This window comes from Theobroma cacao, chromosome 1 (genome assembly GCF_053813885.1).
Source record: "Theobroma cacao isolate CCN51 chromosome 1, ASM5381388v1, whole genome shotgun sequence".
Lineage (NCBI taxonomy): Eukaryota > Viridiplantae > Streptophyta > Magnoliopsida > Malvales > Malvaceae > Theobroma > Theobroma cacao.
The window spans coordinates 5,441,358-5,464,006 of NC_142639.1; the positions used below are offsets into that span (position 1 = coordinate 5,441,358).

The 22,649-nt window shown below is 34.2% G+C and overlaps 2 protein-coding genes across 2 annotated transcripts; one reads left to right on the forward strand and one right to left on the reverse strand.

Annotated features, from left to right (window-relative positions):
* Nucleotides 1–10,443: 10,443 nt before the first annotated feature.
* On the reverse strand, nt 10,444–13,100 carry LOC18611585 (uncharacterized). Its single transcript, XM_007047922.3, has one exon. The coding sequence runs from the start codon at nt 12,399–12,401 to the stop codon at nt 10,983–10,985; it is 1,419 nt and encodes a 472-aa protein (XP_007047984.1). The 5' UTR covers nt 12,402–13,100; the 3' UTR covers nt 10,444–10,982.
* A 7,259-nt stretch (nt 13,101–20,359) lies between these two features.
* SDH2-3 (succinate dehydrogenase 2-3) lies at nt 20,360–22,229 on the forward strand. Its single transcript, XM_007047923.3, has 4 exons — nt 20,360–20,629; nt 20,894–21,132; nt 21,514–21,723; nt 21,930–22,229. Exons 1-4 carry the CDS (start codon nt 20,360–20,362, stop codon nt 22,114–22,116), a joined length of 906 nt encoding a protein of 301 aa, XP_007047985.3. The 3' UTR covers nt 22,117–22,229.
* The last annotated feature ends 420 nt before the right edge of the window (nt 22,230–22,649 follow it).

Genomic DNA, 22,649 nt, shown 5'->3' on the forward strand with positions numbered 1-22,649 from the left:
TTTATTTTTTTTTCAATTTAGTATCTCAATATCTCAATTCTGTTCAATTTAGTCCCTATATTATATATTTTTGTTTAATTTAATCCCTATAATATGGCACAAAAAGTTTTTTTTAATAAATTTTTGATCTGTCACATGGTACTGACATGTCAGCATGTCAGTGCCATGTCAACATTGTTATGTCATCATAATAATACCACGTGACATTACCACATCATAACATTGGTGCCATGTGGCATGCCGCATCATCACGTAAGTGCCACATTATCAAAATGTGTTATGTCGGTGCTGATGTCAATGTTGATATCATCATTTTAACGGTAAAATTAGATGTCATTAAAAAAAATAAATTAAAATAATTTTTAAAATTAAAAAATTAAAATATTATGATTTTGAGTATATAAATTAAATTAAATAAAATACATAAATATAGAAACTTCTAAGATATTTTGATTTGGAATTGTGAGAAGGTGAGCGGGAGAAAGGAATTTAACATAGGTTCCAATGGCATTACACCAGTTTAGCCCATTTGGCATTTTAAGCTGTTCCTTATTAGAGCCCAAGCAAAAGAAGAAAGGAAAAATACAGAAAGAGGTCATTTGGTGAGACTCCATGAAATAAGCCCAGGAAGAGCAAAAGGGCTGCCAATATAAGTAGTGGCTGGCCTATGTGCTTCACAGATTGAGGCTATTGCATAAAAACATGGTCTGGGTGGCTGCACCTCTGCCTCCTTTTGGAGATTGCAAGAATTGGGTTTTTTGTCCCAAACCTGCCGAGATAGGTCATCTTACATAGCATAGGGCCAGAATGTCAGGTGTCAGTATCATTGAGCTAAATAACTCGAAATGTGTTGCTCTGATAGATAGATATTGACATTATTTCAAATCCTTCAACTTTCTTAGACAAGACTTCATGCTTCCTTTGTGAGATGGGGATCAAAACTAGTACAGGGGCTTGTAAGAAATAGTTTATCATACATATGTCATGCTGAACATAACTTCTACATGAAACCCATTCTCTACATGAACTTAATGCATAGAACAAACAATGAGCAGATTGTAAACCATATGACATCTCTCAGTAATAGACATAAATTACTCATATGTAATGGCCATTTTTAATAGTTAAATGGGCAAAAGTGGTCACAGCCACAGTAGTATAATGAGAAAAGATTGAGGCCAGCAGCAAATTAAATATAAGGGACGTGTCAATGAGTCACAGTCAGAAGCATTGATGGGATGCAGACATCACGTCCGTACAGGTAAAAAGCAGGTACGTCCCCTTCTCCCCTCCCCCACCCCCACCCACCGGGCCGCCATCTCATCATCATCATCATCATCATCATGGTCATCGCTTTCTCCTTCCTCTCGCTCATCTCACCTTTACGTCAGCTGACGTAGAAAAATTATATATTCAAAAATTTGATTTGTGGTTTAGGACATTGGGAGTCTGACACTTCAGTCTCAGCCCAAAAGCTCTTTTACGGCCCACAAAATGATGCCCCACAGCTTCCTTTTGGAAAAAGTATCAGCCCAGGCCTTTTTTAACCATGTGGATAATTGGATATATTAACATATTTCTTTGTGCCTTTTTTATGAATGCTACATGATTATAACTCAGAAAGGGACACAATTTAAAATAGGTAATAGAAATTTTATATATAAAAGCTCATACTCATAAAACTGTGATAAACAAAGTAAGACAAAAAGAAACAGAAAATATTAGGGATTGCAACTGATTCTAATAATCCTTTTTAATATGAAAGAAAAAAAAGAAGCAGATCTTCTATTGATTGCTCCAATCTTCTTATAATTGTTGTAAGGAATTAAAACTTAAATTGCCACATGAAAACTTTTGTTGGAGTAACCAACTTAATTTTTTGAAGATTAATTAATGTTTACAAGATTTTTCCCGTACCGAATAATTAGTACATGTAATAATGTACGAATTTATTCTATCAATTAAACATTGATTATTCTATCTATATAAAATTTGTTATATAGAATGAACATTTTGGTGTTGGAGCTAACTGGTCTTTCGGTTTCAAAGATTGAGGATTATTAATTATTTTTCCAGGGGCTCACTGTTGATGATGACATAACTTTTACTTTACAAACATTGAACATTATCTCCATTTTGTATTCATGTGCTGCAGATATGACTCACCGAAAGTGTTGCTATTACATCTAATCACATATTACTCGATTGCCCTATGCTACAAACCGAATCCTAGATGTTATCATCACTCTTTCTTCCTGCTTCATTCCCTTTGCAAAAACAAAAGTTGGGGCTTTTTCTCTTCTTTTTTCCCTCTCTCTAAATTCCCTTCACTTTTTTATCTCTATAATACTAAACATTAAATACCTTAATTTTCATATCTTTTAATCATAATTTTACATAAATTTATTAATTTTTAAAATAGACAATTAATCTTAAAAAAATATTTTTCACTTGGCGTATAAATCTAACTATTAGTCAATTATTAATCCGATGGCGTATCAATATTGAAAGTATAATTTTTTTTTCATTAATTTTAAAAATTATCATTATATTAATTATTATTTTTTATTTTTTGTAAAAGAAATTTTTTTTCAAGCCACATCGCAATCGGCGATGCTCTCTTGGGAGCACGATTTGGTGCTCTCAAAGGGAGGAGAGCACCTGTCGTGAGGTGGTCGACCGATGAATGAAAGTGTTGTCAATCTGTCACATTCTTTGAGAAAAGAAAAATAAAAGAGAAAGAAGAAAATATATTTCAGTTTTTCATATTTTCTATTAATGCTATTTATACTTTTGGGTCTCACTATCTATTTCGAAAACTAATATATTTGTGTAAAATTTTGGTTAAACTTAAAAGGAATTTGAGAATCTTACCCAAATACGAAATGTCTATATCCTTTTGTGTTTTGGTTACTATATATTTCCCTTTATTAATATCTTAATATGAAAACATATGAACTTATGAAGTGAAGAACAAAGAATAGAAACCTGAACTAACAACAATTGGCTAATTTTAGTTAACCTTCTAAATTGTTAGGTAATAATTGATGTGTTAAGGTAATGTTTGAATATGAGAAGGATTTCTACTTTCAACTTTTTCTCCTTTTGGAAGGTGAAGAGATTAAAAGTACAAAAAGGCAGTATTTGATTAAAGATTTTACAGGGCAGTAACAAGCAATTTTCCCTTTTTAGATATAAACTTTTAAGTTTCTAAATATTGAGTTAGAATTCTCATGCAGAAACCTTGCCATAAACTAATTATATGTGAAGTTATGGAAATAGGAAAAGGACTACATATCAACCAAAGGAGTATATGTAATAGGATCCCAAAATGCAATAATATATTTTCATCAGAAGAAAATAGAAATGAAATTGAAACTCTAAAACAAAAACTAAAGCATGAACCCTCGAATGAGACTAACAGGTAATTAATTTTGTCATACATATTATATAGTTAATTAGGATTATTTTACCAAGCATAGGATTATCCTATCTATCCTTCAAATATCTGTATTCAGCCATTAATAAACTCTTAAAAAGTTTTAGTTTTTAAATGTATGTGAGACGGATCGAAGATGGTGGTGTAGGTGGTTGTCATCACCTTTCAGTTTAATTTTATTATTATTATTATTTATATAAACTTTGAGAATTATAATTTCATTACTACTAATAAAATCAAGCAGCTTGCAATTGATTATTTTTTAATCATTCTTAATGTAAATTCTTGAATCCGCCACTAAATGCATGATCTTATTTTTACCAAATGACCTCTCATCAAGTTCCAACATCATTTCAAATTTCAAAAATAAAAAGATAAAAATCATTGCCAAACATTATCTTGCTATCTTTTCCTTATTTCACCCCCCCACCCCCCCCCCCCCCCCCCCCCACTCATCTGAGTCTGATGTTCCTAATTTACTTCACAAAATACAACCTCCGTTGGACAAATGAAAGGATAGAGTGGGCCAAGGAATTCTGTGGGTTCCCTCAGCTGAGTCAGTGGCCATGATTTCATTAATTTGGGCTCAGGGAAATAGCATCATTAAGGGGGTGCAAACATGATGATAGAAGAAAAAAAGTAGGAGTACCTTTGATAGGGCCCCACTCAGCCCCACCCCACTCTCTTTGTCTCTTGTTCCTGCGCATCCTCCGTGTCAAAAGCCTTTTTGGGGTTGAGCTCTGCTGGGAGACAAATCCAATCCCATTTTTGCACACACATTTTTAACAAGATGTGTGTTGTTGTGCTTGAGCTTCACAGCTCACTTGCATGCTGTCATCTATTTTTGTGTGTGTGTTGTTTTTTTGGTTTGTGGATTATTGGTATAAAGTGATGAATCTCTAATCACAACCATCAATGTCTATATCATTTTGACAAAAACAATGATTTCTCACATTTGTCTAATTGACACTTTTAAAGTTTTGAATTTGTGTTTGATCAACATGTTCATGAAAATTGTTGAAAAGATGGTGAAGATTTACTTTTCACCACATAACTCAACTAATAAACCTTTTTAAAAATTGCACAATGGAATAAGAGATAAAATTTTAATTATAGAGCTATAATTTTACCCATGTGAAAAAAGAGAAGATTTTAAATAATAAAAGAAAACGGGGAAAGGAGTGATGGATGAGGCTTCTATATCAGCCACTCATTGTTGGCTTATTACATGGGGATTATAGAAAGCCATCAAAATCCCAAATCATGCCTTTGCTGTAATGGAAATACAAATTTTTCGTACTACACACACTCCTACCATATATCAAGTTAAACTACTAGTCATTATGAAGCCTTTTGCCAGGGTACATCAGAATCCAAATCACATGGTTAAATCAAATACCAAAATTTTGTACCATAGCCTTAATCTCATGCGAGTTAAACGAGTTTGACACAATGAAGTGTGAGAAGGGTAGGATTTGCTTTTCCGTCAACTGTTTTCACTTTGCACAGAACAAAAATAATACTAGTGGCAGACAGTGTGGGCTTCATGAAAATCACATCTGACCCACTTGGGCAGAGACAATAAGTAATGTGAAAAATCTAAATAAGCACCACAGATAAAGGATGTTACTGTTAATCTTCTTGTTTTTCTGATTGGAACATTACCAGCTTTTTTCGTTTTTCATGAAAAGTACTCACTCAAAGGAAGTGGTTAATTCTCCTTTTCCATTTGTTCTTTACTTGTGGATGCTGTGTAAAAAAGCAAAAACAAAAAAAAGAGTTGACATTGGCATCCCCTTTCCACTTCTTGTTTCAACGTTTTGTATCCTAATGCCCTGTAACTGGCATCCTGACAATTCCAATACGACATTGTACAGGGATTAAACCTGCTGGCATCCCCCAACCTCAAAAGGAACCGCTTCCCTTTTGTTTTTTTCCATTATTTATTTATTAATTGAATTGGAAGAACTGAGCAGCCACACAAAAGTTAAATTTGTCATAAATAAAACACAGTTAAATTCAAGATCTGTGTTAAAACGAGTAGGATATATAGAGAGTAGTAAATGCCAGAGATCGATGAATGCTCATAGCATCTCATTTATAGACATACGGCACCCAAGATATAGCATGTATTTACGTGTATATACATATATTTACACTTAATTGAGACTTGGGTGATAAGGTACCCAAGATATAACATGGGCTGGTGTTCCTACTTAATTCCTACTATATATATCATATCCTGGGGCATATATTCAGGACCATTCTATCTATCAAAGATTCAAGTGCATTTGCATTTTGCAAGGATTCAAGTGCGTTTGCATTTTGCATGGAAGCAGGGTGCTCAATAAGTAGTACAATACAGTGATTGTAGTGACATGGAAGAAACTATTATTACTATCTATCACGATTTGATCATTGACTTAGCATATCCGTGGTGAAGGGGAAATTAAAACTTGTGCATATGATCTCGCATTCCTTGTTTGGTTTATTAATTAGGTCGAGATAGGGCAAGTGCCGGTTTCCTTTTGTATCTTAATTAATGCATTAACCTTTCGATTTCCTAAAAGAAGAAAAGCAGCATCGATCCTAGTAAAATTAAACACTTGTGGTAGTTAGATAATCCTACCAGATTTCAATAGGGGTAGCTTACCTCATTGCCCTCACTGTAAATCCGTCTTTTAACTGTTGAGTATCTCTTTAAAACAGAGAAAAATAATGATAACGATAAAGAAATCGAGTTCTTCACTAGCCTGCCCAACTGGAACAGAATTTTTCATAGACCTGTCATCCCAATTTAAGCTGAACCTGAAACCACGTATGACCCGGTGGATGGATGTATAGGCCTGTAGAATTCTGTACGAGATTTATGTTTATTGAGCCCCAGTCTATATATCTGCCATACATAGATTGTTTGGCACATGCCAATGCCTACAAATTTAAGTCCTATTGATGTAGAGGCCTCGAGATATGCTCACTTTAGCAGTCAAGAAATCTTTCGTCTTTCTTATGTATTTTTTCTGCAGAAAAAAATAAAACAAGACTATAATAATGTTTGTAAACTCATTGCAAACGGCAACTTGTGCTAAGCAATAGGTGCAATAAATGCACGAATGATATAAGATTATCTCTTATTATAGTTAAACAGTCAAATTTAAATTCTCGTTTCTTCTAGTGAAAGATTAAAGATAAAAACGATAGTATTATTAGAAGTTTTTGAATCTACAAGGTTGTACTTGCACATATATTGCACAACAAGAAGGAAGGCTGTTTAACTTGGCAATTAATTAAAAAATAGATATTTTATAAAAGAAGCTTCCTTCGCTCTTCCATCACTCCGATATATGGTTTTAAAAGCAGTGTCAAAGGGAAAATCTCCTTTAGCATGCAATGGTCCACTTCCAGCTAGGGTTTAACCCTCCCTGCAAGTTGTGTTTGAGCATGCATTAACACGATTGGCACACGTGTTTCAATTCATAGGCTTACTAATTTCCCTTGCCGACCAACATTAATTTCTTGTAGTACTATTTTTTTGTAAAAGAAATACTATAATTAATGTTGCTGCTAACCATCCACTCTTTGCCAATTCTAGCTAAGGTTAATTTTCCGTGAGTCCTGAGACCACAAACAAAAGCTAGCACTAGAGACTAAAACTGGCTCAAGTCTTGGAGACCAATATATTTGCAGTCAGTTAGATTATTGTTGCGTCTGCTTTCATCATGTCTCTCCATAATTCATGTGCAACTGAAAATATATATATACATAGATTATTCAAGCACCATTATGATTTAGTTGCTGCTAAGCCATCTTATTTTACTGTTAAAAAAAGGAGAAGAAAGAGTGGACCACTTAAAAAAGTGAAGCATAAAATATCCATTGAATAATCATAGGAAATGATAACAAAATATCTTATATATTTTAAAACACATACACTGTTTCTCCCATTAAGGAAGGCATTGAGAACCCCCTGCTGTAAATTTGAGGTCAAAAAGAGAAACCCAAATTAATTTAAGGGCTATAAACAGTAACATAATTTTCTTTTGACTTAAAAACATAGAGAAGTTAGCTTAAATTAAACAAGACATATGTGCTAGGGAATATAATAATACTATTCTAGAAATAAGAAAGTTTGTCTTCTTCCAGTATTGGGTACTTGAATATATGCTTTTATTTCTTTGGTACTTAATTTATGCTTTTTCAAATGCATGAGGGAATGGTTTCAAGTGAAGAGGGAATGGTGCCAGCCTTTTTGATGGGCGATGCCAAAAGTTGTGTATCTTTTTGAGTTCCGGCTCAAATTTGTAGGGTATTTGAAGAGAGAGAGAGAGAGAGAGAGAGAGACGCCTTTAATTTTGCCTGTTTGCCACACTGTTTTCAGCCTATGACATAGTCCTGTGGGCTGAGAGGGGAGAGTGAGGACTGAGTAAGAGAGGAGAGCCATCATTGCTAGAGAGCAAAGGCTAGCTGTGCTACTCACTGGGCATGGGCCACCATGATGCTAAAAGAAGTGTCACAGGTCACCACACACCCATCCCTTCTCTAGAGGCCTGGCCCTTAAATCTCCAAAATCCCATGGCTAATCATTTGAATTTTTTTTCTAGTGCGAAAAACAAAAACAAAATAAAAAGGGTATCCCTTTATAAAAGGTACTCTCCCCAAAATCCTATGCTTGTTTGTTTCATTATTATTATTATTTTCATTGATGATGAATCGTATATTTCCGCTACTTGAGCTAGAAAAAAGAATCAAAAATTTTGAAACTCCCCCATTCCATGCCCTCTCATCATTCAAATTTTAAACCAAAGGTGAAAGTTTATATTTATTATTGAAGTGAAAAAGATCATGATCTATCAATCAATGACATGAAAAAGATTGCTAACTTTTTAGATATATCACCCTTTCATGCAAAGATTACCCACTTTGTGACATTGATAAAGAGTTTTTCAAGAAGAGTTGCTTTTTCCATTCAATTTTTACAAATTTTTGAAAAGTTGTGAAAACTTTTTGTGGTCTGCATGTGTCAATTACCCTTGGCGGGAAACCATGTCTTTTAGTATCATGCTAGTGTTTGACAAAATGGCCTCATCTAGGGTTCCTTTCATATTTCGGTTTTCTTTTGTCTTCTTTGTCTTTGAGTCTTTTTTTCTTTTTGGAAAACTTTTTTTAGGTTAACAACAGGAATTTGTCACTAACGAATCACAAAAGTCATAACTTAGTAGCTACTATGGAACTCATTCACTTTTTTTGTCTTGGTTCTTCACAGCTCCTACAGCTCATTGGTCATTAACATATATGTGTGTATATATAGAGCAGCACGAGAACAAAACAGCTTCTGCTTCAATGCTCATAATATAGAGAGTGCAAATTCAGGGAAAAGAAAGCACGATTCTTCCTTCATATATAACTGCAAAAGTGAAGGGTTTGGCAGCTGAGTGACATTATTTCCACCTACCCTTTCTTTTTTAAGGAATTCATAACATACGTGAAAATATGCTTATCTTTATTAGCTTCTGCAAACTATGGGATTTGGGATATTATTATGAATCCCTAAACATAAAATAGTATTTACTTCTTGCATGAGAATATTTACTTTAATTGCATGGAACTACAATGCCACTGTTTTTTGTTTCGAGCAGCATGATACCCTCATATCAGCGAGACTTACAACTCTATACTAATTGCCATAAAAAAAAAAAAAGAGCTGTGAATAATTAGTTAAATGTACTAACTTGGTACGCATATATCTTAAAGAACATTTTACCACATTTCTTGAATTTGATAGGAGGCTTACCGTATATATACATCACTGCTTTTTGATAAAGCACAGTCCACTCAGTTTGCGCATGATTCATGAGAGTGAAGACTGATGTTTGCACGATGAGATTAAGCTTGTCCAACGTGTTCCTTAATGTGTACGAACAAATTATCATCCTAGCTAGCTAATATATATATTTTTTTAAAAAAAGGAAGGATTCCTTCATTTCCTGATCCATATACGTCAATGGCCAGCTCAAACTAGTCGTTGGCATTAACCAAGTGCATATATCTCTAACTGTATGACTAGCTACATCCTAATATTATGACAAAAACTTATCTGTTAAAAGTGTGGGGTTGTTTTAATGAGAAAAAAAAAGAGACAGAACATGCCGATGGACCTAGTTTCCACCCAGATTTTCCTGTCGTTTTAACAGTTATGTCCCATCCTAATCGCAGAAACAAAAGAAATCCCCTTGACCATCACATAGGAATTCCATTAGTTTGGGACTCATAATTTTCTCTGACTGTATAACCCTGACTCCACAACTAAACTAATCACAGCATTAAACATGTACATTTGTTTGGTTAATATATAAAAAACCAACAATGTACGATTACTTTTCTAAGATCCAAAACATGGTCTGTGTAGAATAAAATCGAAATAGAGATTTTAGATTCGAATAATAAACTCTCCCCATTATGCCAATAGCCTAAGACAACAGGGAAGAGAGAAAATCACGGTTGTACCTCAAATACCAATAAAAAGGTTATTTTGTCCAAAACGTACAACCATAATTTTACGTGCGAAATGAGCCACGGGCTAAGACATGGCCTTATAATTGGAACTGATACGGCTCCTAAACTATAGCAATTAAATTAAAGTATTAAAAATGTCATTACATGGGTATGTACATTATAAAAGGAGTAAAAAATAATCAATCCAAATTATAAAAGAAGGAAAATGAAGCACAAACTCACACAGGAAAGAGATAATTGCAAACTAATTAAATTGAGATTGCGGCGGCTAACGATTCCCCAAATCTCGCCACCAATCACTCCTAGGCATCATACAAAATTTTAAACAAGTATAAAATAAAAATTCAGAGTTGGATAAATGATACGAAGAAACCGGACAAAACTCCAGGCCATAGTGCTCTCTTACAGTAAATTATTGCATTTTTTCCCCTCTTTGTTGCAAATAACCAAAAAAGAAATAAAAAAAAAATGTCCGAGAAGAGAACACAAAGTTTCATGGTTTCGTTGTCTGATATTTGCATTCACATTCTGAACCTTACAATAGTCAAAAACCCCATAAAAGAAAACTGAATAAAAAGAAATTTCTCCAAAGGAATGAGAAGAATACTAAACAACTACCATTCACTTTTGTACTGTTGAGACGACAACGTTGAAAAAAGGCCATGATCGTCCATGTATGAAGAACATAATAATATGAGAAAATGTGACAAATAAAAGAAGGAAAAAAAGAATATATATTGAGAGAGGCTACTATTATTTACATAGCAATGATCAAATTAAAAGGGGAAGGTTTAAACTTTAAAAGAGGGAGAAAAAAAGAAAAGACAAAAAGGAAAGAAAAAAAAAAAAAACAGTGTTTTCAATTATGTCGAAAGTCATGGTTAATATGCGAGAGAACAAGAGAGATTCCATCTCTTTCATGCATCATGTGATGTACTCACCATCATTTCCTTGATATTCTTTGTTGAGATTTTCTCATTTTGAAACCTTTTCTTTTTTTGGTTTATTTTTGGTAACGTTTTAGATACTCCTAATCTGAGGAACATATCCATGATTCCACCATACCTTCACTTCTTGCAGCTACATTTTCTGGCCCTTTATCGCCATGGAAGTCCGATGAAGAAGCCGAGAAGTTGCTCACTTTCCCATTTGAGACTCTCTGAGAGTTACTGTTGTAGCCGCCATTGATGGACCTTAGGAGACTTTGATCATGTTCTTGGGAGCCTGTTCCTTCTCCCCAGCTTGGAGGATTAGTACTACTATCATTTCTTGGCAATGCCCCGTCCGATGATACCATGTTTTGGAGCCCGCTGAGGTTGGTATTGACATGGCCATGGCTCAAACCAAACTCTTCTAAAACACCCATTTTGAGAGAAGAGTCATTTGATGGAATATCTAAGGACCCTTGCAGTTTTGTTCCGAGAATGGTTGAATTGGGAAGCGGGTATTTTGGAGGGGCTTGTAGGAGAGATTGGAAGTTAAGAATTGGGTTTTGCATGTTGATGTTGAGGAGATTTTGAGGCTGCTTTAAAAGGCCTAACTCGGATGACAGTTGGTAGTTAATGGAAGTTGAACTAGAAGTAGTATTGTTGTTACTAGCAGATGCGGAAGTGATGTTAGTACTAGGAGTAGAAGCTATAGCATCGACCATCGAGGAGCTAGGAAATGAGGAGGAAGCAGTAGAAGAAGAAACAAACGGGGGAGGGTGGATTTTTTGGGCAAATGGTCTTAAAAGATAATGAGGAGGTGAAGGGTCTAAAGGTGTTGATCTCATAGTGGAAGGTGTACCGAATAGATCAAGCCTGGTTCTCGGGAAAGGTGAGGACGTGAAGGGTGGTGCAGGGATCCCAGTGAACTCCTGAACCATGGCTCGGAAATTGGTGGTGTCTGTGGTCAAAACAGTTGTTGGTGCACGCCTAGAAGCTCTGGATCTCTTCTTTGGGTTACGCACCATGTTGCTGTTGTTGTTGTTGGGCTGGTCACCTGTGCCTGAAATTGAACTTTTTGTAGCGCTCTCTGGTCCTTGAGGGATCTGCATAGAAGGAAAAGTAGCTCTGCTTTGTGCCTGCTGGTTGGTCAACAACTGTTGGGTTGGTGATGACGAGGCTATGAACCCACCAAGATCAGTGCAATTGGGCTCAGATCTTAGATTTTTGGACCAAACCACATCAAGATTGAGGAGTGAATTTGGAATTGTTGTAAGTTGCGGTGATCTTGATAAAGGATGATCGAAGTAGTTCGATAAAGGGTCAAACATAGCTGATGAAGAGTGGCTCTGGTGTTGCTGTTGCGGTGGTGCTGGTGGTGGTGGTTGGTTTCCCAAGGGACCATGACCAACATGGCTCGATGAGTTATTGTTCAAGAAAGCTGAGATGGACTCTGCGCGTGAATCATACTCTTCACTGCCACCACTCGAAGATGGCATACTACCACTATTACCAGAATCCATGAGAAAGAAGGGGAAAAAAGACAGACAGACAGGAGATAGCCAAAAAAAAAAAAAGGGAAAGACGTAAAAGGGAGACAGAGATGTGAGGAGTTTCAGAGAAGAGATTTTTTGCTTACTTACCACTCGGACTCATTTAAGAAGGAAGCTACAAAACGAAGCATGAGGTAATACAAAAAAGAGAAGAAAGGAAAGGAAAGGAAAAAAAAAGAAGGAAAAGAGAGAAGAAAGAGGAAGATCTTCCGGAAGCAGAGCTATCAGAAAGTACCCATGTTGTCTTTAAAGCTCTGATCTGCAAAGAAGACAGTGCTTTGCTTGCTTTTACTTTGTCTTTGAGCAAAAGGGTATGTGCAAAGAAAGGAATTAACAGCTCAGGGATCATCAAACTAATGGTTGCAGAAGAGAGGTAAAATGAAAGTAAACTTTGCTGGGAGGGGACTCTCTTTTAATCTCTTTCTTGCCTTTCTTTTGGCTTTTAGCCTTGTAAGAGTTAAGCAGAACTAGGGTTTTTTTTTTTTTTTAAATCTTTTTTGTTTGAGAGAGGGGTAAAGAGAAGGGAGGGAAAGGAGTTGTTCTCTAGCCTTTTCTTCTCAAAAAGAGAGGCTGCTGCTTCTGCTCGTGGTTTCACTCAAAAAGATCAGGGTGGGACACCCATGTGTGTGAGAGAGAAAGGCTGTGATGAAGGCAACTGGTCAAAGTATAAGGGAGATGTGGTTTTGATCCTTTTAGTGTGAAAAGAAGAAAAAGATGGATATTTTAGAGGAATTCTTTATTTCTTTTAAATATATATTCCATTAAATATTCCATATTTCAGTGTAACAAATTAATTTTCCTTTTGTTGGGAATAATGAGGTGGGCAAGCAAACAAATTAGGGAAGAGGGTTGTTGAATGGTATAAAAGAAAAAGATAACAACCATCACTACTATTCCTTTTCACAAACCATAAAAAATCCTGTTTTAAAAAATAGCTGTACTATATAGAAACAGTAACTAAATTGCATAAATGAAGAAAATAAAATCTGGTTTGTATTTAAAATCAATTAATTATTCATTGCTTATGTTTAAATGGTTAGGTAACTTAGGTTTAATGATAGGAGAAAAAATGAAGTATGGCGTTTCCATCTGTTTTCCTTACAGATTATTTGATCCAACAAGCTAATAAATGAAGAGAAAAAAAATTATAGTGTTTCCTAGCCACAGCCTTTGACCAAGTCAGTGGTAATAAATATAAAAAGAAAAATCATAATCTGGGGTTATATAATTGATCAGAGGAACCTCACCTCAGAGAATCTTTCACAGTCTTCCTCTGTTGAAATTGTATATGGAAAATCATTATATTTTCCTGTTATCTTCTACTTTACCTGGTTGTTTTTTTTCCATAACTTTTTCTACCTTTGCTATCTTCTTCCACTTCATTTATTATAATAATAGCATAAAATTCTTCTGTTTGAAACAAAAAGAAGAAAGGTAGAAGAAGAAGAAAGCTCCGATGTTTGGATGGATAGATCAGTTGAACAACACCTTAAGTTCGCTGCAACCATCTAAACGAAAAGATGAAGCTAGCTCACCAATATTTTTTATTTAACTTTATTATACCCTTTTGGAATATAAATGTATTACATATTGTTTAACTTTAAAATCATAATTTGATAACACAACTTGGGTTAGCTGGTATGAAATTAGAGGTCTTTGTCATTCTACGTGTTATTTATATTCTTTTTACCTCCTTTTCCATACCTATGGTCTGTATTTGCCCCTACAACACCAAACCCTAACCCTAAAATCTGAAACCTTTACGTATTTCATGTCTGCACGCAATGTCCCTGCTGCCCGTGGGGTTCTTCTTTTCTTTTTTCTAAACCTCATCTCCATTCACCACTTAAAGTTTTGGGCATTATTTTTAAAAATAACGAACTCAAATGCCTTACCAATAAATCAATGTTATTTATCTATATTGCACTATCACTTCAATAGTCTAAATTATCTAAACAAAGATTAATTCGATATGACGAATCTGTTTACTGTTTTAAACTGTATTCGACTTTCATATTCATTATTTCTTTTGTTCCTTTTCAGTATACTTAATAGAATCTGATACATCTATTGTCACAGTTTATGTGCTTGTGAATAACTTACATACACATGCTTGGTAAATGGCTATGATGAATGTATACACGCGTATTACCATATATAAAATCCTGCAAAGAATACATGTAATTTTGGTAGAATTAAACGGTGACTTTTGGAGGCTGAAAATGAAATACAAGTATAGAGAGAGCTGGCAATTAAGGCTCTCAAATCGCTTACCTAATTATGTCTGATTTAAGTTGCTTGAGGCTGTAAAACTAATCAGTCTAAAAAACTGTGGGTGTGGACGCTATCCGAGCCAGGGTGCTATCAAAAATGTGGATTGATTGGACTTGCCATCGTTCTCAATGAACCTGTGGCTCACATAAGGATGCATCGCAGTCGCTTTTTTGATCTCGACCGTCCGATTGATGGGGATATTCTTTGATGTCTCACCTTTGTCATAATTTCCCCCGTCCTATATATCCATAACACGAATATAAAAATCAAACTAACTCAGGCAACGATCATATGGGGAAAGCCACCGGCTCTTACAATGGGCCCTATCAAATTATATGTACTTCTGGTATTCATCTAGAATCAAGGTATATATATATATATATATATATATATATATATTTTTTTTTTTTTTTGTTTGAAGGGGAAGTTGGCAATCAGGAATAGCTTTCTAATTGATTAACTACGACTCGAATCTAAGATTTTATATAAATCTTATCCATTCATAACTAGGGATAGCTTATTTTGTATGTTAATTGCAAAACTATAAAAAAAAAAGAAGAAATCGTATGGTTTGCTCCATTTATACATAGTCATGCATTGTCAAGGTCATGGTCTTGATTGTAACAGTTCACCACATAAATAATTGATGACACGTTGTACTCTTCCAAATTCTTTTCTGTTAAAACATCTCTAAAAAAAGAAAAACCCAAACCATGCTATTGTTTCGGGCTATACGATTTTCCTTTTGTGCAAACATATGCCCATCTATAACAGTTTTAGATGTAAATTAATCCAAGCAATTAGGATAATCGTAATTAAAATGAAGTAACACACAAAAACGCCTTTGGTTATAAAAATATTGATTGTATTTAATAATTTAATGTACAATTTATAGATGAAAAAATAAATAAATCTCAATTATTATATGTATCTTTAAGGGTGCAAACTAAAAGCCAAGTCAAATCAAATATAAGAATAAAAATATCCTTATAAGCTCAACAATTATGGGCCCGCAACTATTCATACATAATTCTAACTGTCTTAAGAGGCCCAGCTTTCTTTTCTTCTTAGGACGGGAGGCATGGGGTACACAATTAGAATGGTAAAGGGTTTTATTTTCCTGTTGTGTAACCAAAAACATGTGAAGGATATGGAAAACAAGTAACAGCAAGTGTTACTTCAGAGCTTAAGCTTGTTACAGAGTCTAATCCGAGTCCACAAAAAGCATATAAACCTAACGTGTTGCAACAATCTTCTCTACAGTTATTTATGGTCCAACCATATAAAGCAGATGTACCAAATCCGGCTTGAAGTTGAGTATATACTGTTACAGCCTTCAGATTGGCTATGGGGTTGTCGTCCAACTTGACCTAACCCCTGCTCGAGTTGCTGCCTTTAATGTATTAAAAACGGCAAACTCTTTTGGTGAAAGTCAAGTACAGTTTAATATAAACGTGTCTCGAGTGCAAGTTGGTAACTATTTTCGGCTTTAGTTTTATGGTAACTTTGACTTGTTATTATTCCGTAAATTTTTTAGAGGGACTTTAAATTAACCTCTTTTATCAAAAGTGATAGTATTCTATTCAGTTGGTTTTATGCTTTTAAACAATAAAGAATTATTCTTTTAGAGAAAGAAACAGAAAATCCAAACCCCTTTACTTGCGTAGGCTGGCTTAATTGCCTTGTGGTGAAAAAGGTTGACCAAAGTAATTAAAAAAGGCCTACTTTTTAAAGGAGGTTCAATTTAACGTGCATGAATAGGCATGGTAAAATTATTACTGTAAACTAGGTTGATTTCTGTAGTTTTGTATTTCTAATAGGCCAATTTCAACCGATTTGTGCTATTTATGGGCGTATTTCTTGTTTACCTTTTACCATTTTTATTCTAATAATATATATATATATATAAGGTATGTAATAAGTGATATAATGTGTTTAGAGATATGAATCAGGCATAACACTTAAAAAAATTCTTAAACTATCTAAGAAAATGTAAATAAATTTTTATTTTTCTATTACGTTCAATCAATTCTTTATAATTTTATTTAAAATTTAAAATATTTTTATGATTAACATTTGATTTATTATCATTTATTAGTTTTATACTTACATGTTGCTAATGTGAATGGTGAATATGTCAAATAATCATATTTTTAAATCACATAATTATTTATTATAATATGTCAATATGTTACGTTAATATCATTTAACGTGACATTTTGACTAGTAATAATTAGTCAATTATTAATTATAAAAATTTATTTAATTTAAAATAAAATTATAAAAAATTGATTAAACGTAATAAAAAATAAATAATTTTAAATTTTTTTAAATAATTAAGAATTGTTTTTAGATATTATGTCATTATTATTTTATACATGGTGGAGTTTTTAAACTTAACAAAGAAATTAAAAAAAAAAACACATATTTTTATTTAATAAAGTATACATAATTATTAATTGTCATAAACATATCTTATTAAAACACTTGTCTCTTTTAAAAAAAAAAAAAAACACTTGTCAACCTTGTAAATTCACTGTGAAATTGAAAATAGAAACCGATTAGCATTTTTAATATATAAATAAGGCCCAGAAATCCAGGGGCTCCTTGCTCCCTAAGTTTGAATAGCCCTTAAATCTACATGACTTTTGTATACACCTAGTAAGGTACCGGATACATATTTAATTATTTGACGTGACACAGAACGATATTGATCCTCAACCACTATTCTACACGTTCGTGTTTTACTAATATTTTTAACCATTTTCACAGTCAGTGTTCTCCTTCGTAAATTCCCCCTTCTTTTGCAATACTGGAAAAGCGATCAATTTTCTTTTCTCTCATTTTAGACTAATTTAGGATTTGAATAATTCGGTCGGACGGTTCAACATTTTCCTACAATTTCAGTTATATAAATTTTGATTATATACTACAACATTTTTCTACTCATTATATAGAATTAGTGTATATATATATATATTATATGCTTTATTTTCCATGCAAACGTCATAACGGCGACGCAAATTAAATTCTCATTCTCCAAATATATTCTCCAAATCAGAATATCTTGGACTGCTCGTAAGAATATTTTTCTTTTCATTTTAGTCGGTGGTTGCTCTCTGCTCTTATTCTTCACCGCCCATCCAGAATCCACATGACTTGAAAGATGAATACCAACTCATGCCTAAAACAGCTGTATGTCCATGCCCTACAGCAAAAATGCATCAATAATTTACAAAAATGAATAATCATATATAAAGGTACAAGCAAACAAGCAAAGAAAATACTAGAAATCTTTAGTTTTTTTAATTATTATTATTATTTGAGCTCTTTTGTTGTGGTTTGTGGGTCTTACATATATATATATATAAATTTAGGAAACATCAAGCTGATTTTCACAATCAAAGGTTACCTAACCCCATTAAGTTAATTTAAGTTTTACGCTGCTTACACATTTGATTAGACACCACTTTGCTTTTTCTGCATTGTTTTTTCTTTCTTTTTGACTTGTTGCTGAAAACTTTCACTTACATAAATTTAATGTTGGTGTTGGTCAACTGCGTAGCAGGTTCAATCTTGTACCCTCCGCTCTTTAATTTATTTTCATAAATATATATGTCTTTCTACAACAAAATTTGTAAAAATTCCATGAAAAAAATTAAAAAATTAGCATTGTTTGCCTTGTGTTAATATAGGCTTTTGGAAAAGCTAATTAATAATATATATATATATATATATTTAATTCTCTTTTATGTTTTACCCCCAATTAAATACATATTTTAGTGTGGGTCACAAAAATAAATAAAGAAAAATCCTCATTTTAAGTGATCTTGAAAGTAACAAGTATGTACTTACCGGGACTGATAAGTTTCTTCTATTTTTTGTTCCTTTGGGGACCAAAGGCAGAAGTACTTCTCAAATCTAGATCACGAGTTTTTCTGATAAGCCAGCTATGAGCTGGCTTTTTTCCAAATGTTCATCATGAAAGTTTGATCCTTGGATTTGATATGAAAATGATGCGTAGCCAAGCATCCTTGGGCAGCATATAATAGACTAGTCTTTGATAAATTGATATGATGAATGAATATTGACACCTTGGAGGAGTTGAGCAAAACTTTCCCATATTTTGTTGAGCTCTGAAATGATTTAGAACCAATGAGTTTGACAATTCTAATTTTCTAAATCCCAACCCCACCTAACAGCCCGATGGTCCCGACCAATTTGAGCAATTTTTCTTTGAAAAAATGCTTGAGTTCTTGGCATCATCGCAGAGTTGCAGACACAAACTTGTCTGCAAAATGGTACTATGATGTGCCAGGGGGTGCAGAAACTAATTGAAGAAGCTACCAAGTTTTGCAAGAGATTTCAATTTCAAATAAGGGGACGACTGCTGGAGGGGAGGGGTTTTGCGGGGTCAAACATTATAAAAGTCTAGCAGAGAAGGTGGCCAAGTGGTCCTAATAACAGTAGTATTTTGTAGTGGGGCCTTTGGAGCTTGATTAATTAAGCAGATGGGTGGAATTTGGGGTTTTGGGGTTGACTGTCGTGCTAATCTTCAGCACCGGATCCAAGGCTCTGACCAACTGACCAAACCTTCCAGCGAAATTGGTTGACAAGTATGTTATTGGAGTCATATAGTACAGCTAACCCTGTCGTTTTGTGTATCTTTTGGGGCTCATGGTGACCAAAACCCCGCTGTCTAACTCTGTCTTGCCAAGTTCCATTTGGCTACTCTTGATTGAAACTGCAAATATTGAAAACTATTTTTGTTTCTATTCCGTTGCTGGCATAAATGATAGAGGGCAGGGCTTTTTTTCTCTTCAAAGTGTACTATGAATTTTCAAATTCTATGTCAATATACGTTTTAAAAATATCAAGAGAAAAGCATTATGGTCCTCTTTGAAGATTCTTTTTTGGTATTTACAGTTTAGGTTACACAATGGCAAGTATTGTAATCCTCTCCATTTCCTAAATTTAAAATGGCAATTAAGTTATGGGGTTCAAACATGTTTGGAACTTTGTATCATGTAGAGCTTTCGTCCCAATCTAACATTAATTACATTCCAGTATTCTGATGTATTTGTTTTTGCCACCTTACTGGTGGGAACCCTTTCATTTCCCAAGTTTAATAAAAGCTGCTTTTTAATTTTTTTAAAAAAATTACATTCGAGTATTTAATCTAATAATTAAAATTTTTTTTCAAAGATTTGAGTTGAATTTTTTTAACAATAAAAACAAGTCTAATACTAATTGGTCCGGCCGACATTTGGGATTAATAGTAGTTCACTAAAGAAAAAGTAGAATAGATGGGTCCAAGTGTATAGAATAAATCAGAAGTTTTTCTAATAAATGGGGTTTCAAGGTAAGCCCAAACTCAAAGAAAAGCCCAAGCTAGATTGTCATTTAAACCACAAAACCTAAGCCAAACTAACCTAGACTGAACCGAACTCAGAAGATGACAGTTGCAAGTCAAGGCTGTGATGTCGGATGTACAAGTTTGTGCCACAATTTGTGTACTCCCAACACGTTTCAGCCATGCAATTACGTGTCTCCAGAAATCCAAAGCCTTAAATAAGAAATGTTATAATGCTTCATGAAATCTTTGAATCAATCGAAGGGATGGGAAAGAAAAATAGAAACAAAAAGAAAGAAAGATGTCAAGTAGCTTGTTGAGCCATGGCTTCAATAAGGTAGCTCGGATTTTGGGTAGAGACCCAAAAAAGCAAAATTTTCCAGTGCTGGAAGACCATCCAGCTGCACAAGCGCATGCAGAAGTAGCAATTGAAACACATGGGGATATTCAGAACAGAGTCCAGAAGCTTTACAAGGAGTTCAGGATCTTTAGATGGAGCGCTGACCACCCCACCAACAACAAACCCTTTCTCCAGTCTTACTATGTAGACCTTTCCAGTTGTGGCGCCATGGTACTAGTGCATATTTCTTCTTGCACTTCCAACATTTCATTAGCAAAAGAAAGAAAAAATAATCATTAAAATTCTTATTCTCAAATCTTAAGGTTGTACTCGAGCATTTAGTTTATTAATTAGTGTATCATCTCCTACTTAAAGAGTAGGGTTCAAATCTCCTACTTAAAAAGCAGAATTCGAATCCTTTCTCTTCCAATTATAAAAAAGAAAAAAATTCTCAAGGTTAAGGTCGACCTATTTTGAAGTACATTTCTGTGTCAGGTTTTGGATGCATTGCAAAAGATAAAAGCAAAGGATGATTCAAGCCTAAGCTATAGGATGTCTTGCAGGGAAGGGATATGTGGGTCTTGTGCAATGAACAACGACGGAACCAACACTGTGGCCTGCCTCGAGCCCATTAATGCAGACACTAGCAAGCCCACTGTTATAACTCCCCTGCCTCACATGTATGTGATCAGATATCTGGTTGTAGACCTTACCGATTATTACCAACAGTACAGGTATGCCTTACGAGTAATGAGACTACCATTTTCCTTTTATAGAAATAAATAGTTATGTTACACAATACAAGAATCCATTTATTTCAATCTTAAATTATGAAGTATTCATCAATTATAGATGTGAGATTCATGTAATATTTTATCGAATCTTAAATAATTTTACATAATTTATGATTGTGATTGAATAATTGTAATGTATTGAGATATATTTTTAAAATATATTTTTTAAAATAATAATTTAATTTAAATTAAAATTACATCAATCTTTTTTCATCACAAATTTGATGATACTATCTATTAACTCATGCAAACATCGAATACAAAGCACTAGAACTTGTCCATTGAGTGAGTTATGAACAAATTTTCCTTGTGAATACAAAGGTCAATCGAGCCATGGCTTAAGACCGAACGACCACCTGAAGATGGGAGGGAATACAGGCAATCACCTGCTGACAGGAAGAAGCTAGATGGCCTATACGAGTGCATATTTTGTGCTTGCTGTACTACTTCCTGCACTTCTTACTGGTGGAACCCGGAGGAGTATCCCGGCCCTGCTGCTTTGCTTCATGCTTACCGATGGATCTCCGAGAGGTAATGCTTAATTACTAGGTAAATTGCCTGGTTGAACCACAATAAAAGTTCTATATGTAAATTGTATTTTGTAGCAGGATTTGAGGGGTTTTTCATACTTTATCCAATTGAAGTAATCAGGATGTTGGCCAAAAGGATAAAAAGCTTCATGTTTCTCATACAACTTGTATTGGTAATTTAAGTTAACTATGGGATTTACTTGGCAGCCGGGATGATTTCACTGAGGAAAGGCTGCAGGCCTTAACGGAAGACTTCAAGAGATTGTATAGATGCAGGACTATAAAGAATTGCACAGCAAACTGCCCCAAAAACCTGAGTCCAGCTGGTGCAATTCATAAGATGAAGACCAAGCACATGTTTTCTGAACCAATGGAGAAGGTTGAAAGCCTGTAGCTAAGAATATGTTCTATATTTGTTGTTATGTTACCTACTACTTCTAGTAGTTACCATTTCTCCCTAATGCATTGAAGATGACAATGTTAGCCAGTTCCTGCTCCTTGGCACTATTTCCTTATAAATCATGCTTGAGCCATAACATTGTGAAATTAGAAATTCAACACCAAAGGTGCAAGATATTGCTTGCGTGAGCAAAAATTAGGAATGTGTTTGATTCGAAGTGATATGCTGCTGATTTTTGTCAAACAAAAAGGAAATCATGCAATGATTAATATTTATTCTGAAGGAGGTTGTCCTTAATTGTAGTGACACTTTATAGTGCAACACAATTTAAAAAGTTCGAGTTTGTATTTATCCCCAATTTGGCTTGCATTGGTTTGCACAAGGGTTTTCCTTAATTTGGTACATTTGGCATGCACAAGCTTTGTTACATTATGAGATTAAACAACAAAAATAGCATTCGCTCCATCTTTTATTGTTATTATTTTATTGGTTGTCCTCCACTTATTTTCACATTTTTTTTTTAAAAT

What these genes read in the sequence shown, in the direction of transcription:
- SDH2-3 (XM_007047923.3), top strand. Translation starts at nt 20,360, where the DNA reads ATGTCAAGTAGCTTGTTGAGCCATGGCTTCAATAAGGTAGCTCGGATT. An exon ending in TTTCCAGTTGTGGCGCCATG is followed by an intron (nt 20,630 to 20,893) that starts GTACTAGTGCAT and finishes TTTCTGTGTCAG; the next exon opens with GTTTTGGATGCATTGCAAAA. An exon ending in TACCGATGGATCTCCGAGAG is followed by an intron (nt 21,724 to 21,929) that starts GTAATGCTTAAT and finishes TTTACTTGGCAG; the next exon opens with CCGGGATGATTTCACTGAGG.
- LOC18611585 (XM_007047922.3), bottom strand. Translation starts at nt 12,401, where the DNA reads ATGGATTCTGGTAATAGTGGTAGTATGCCATCTTCGAGTGGTGGCAGT.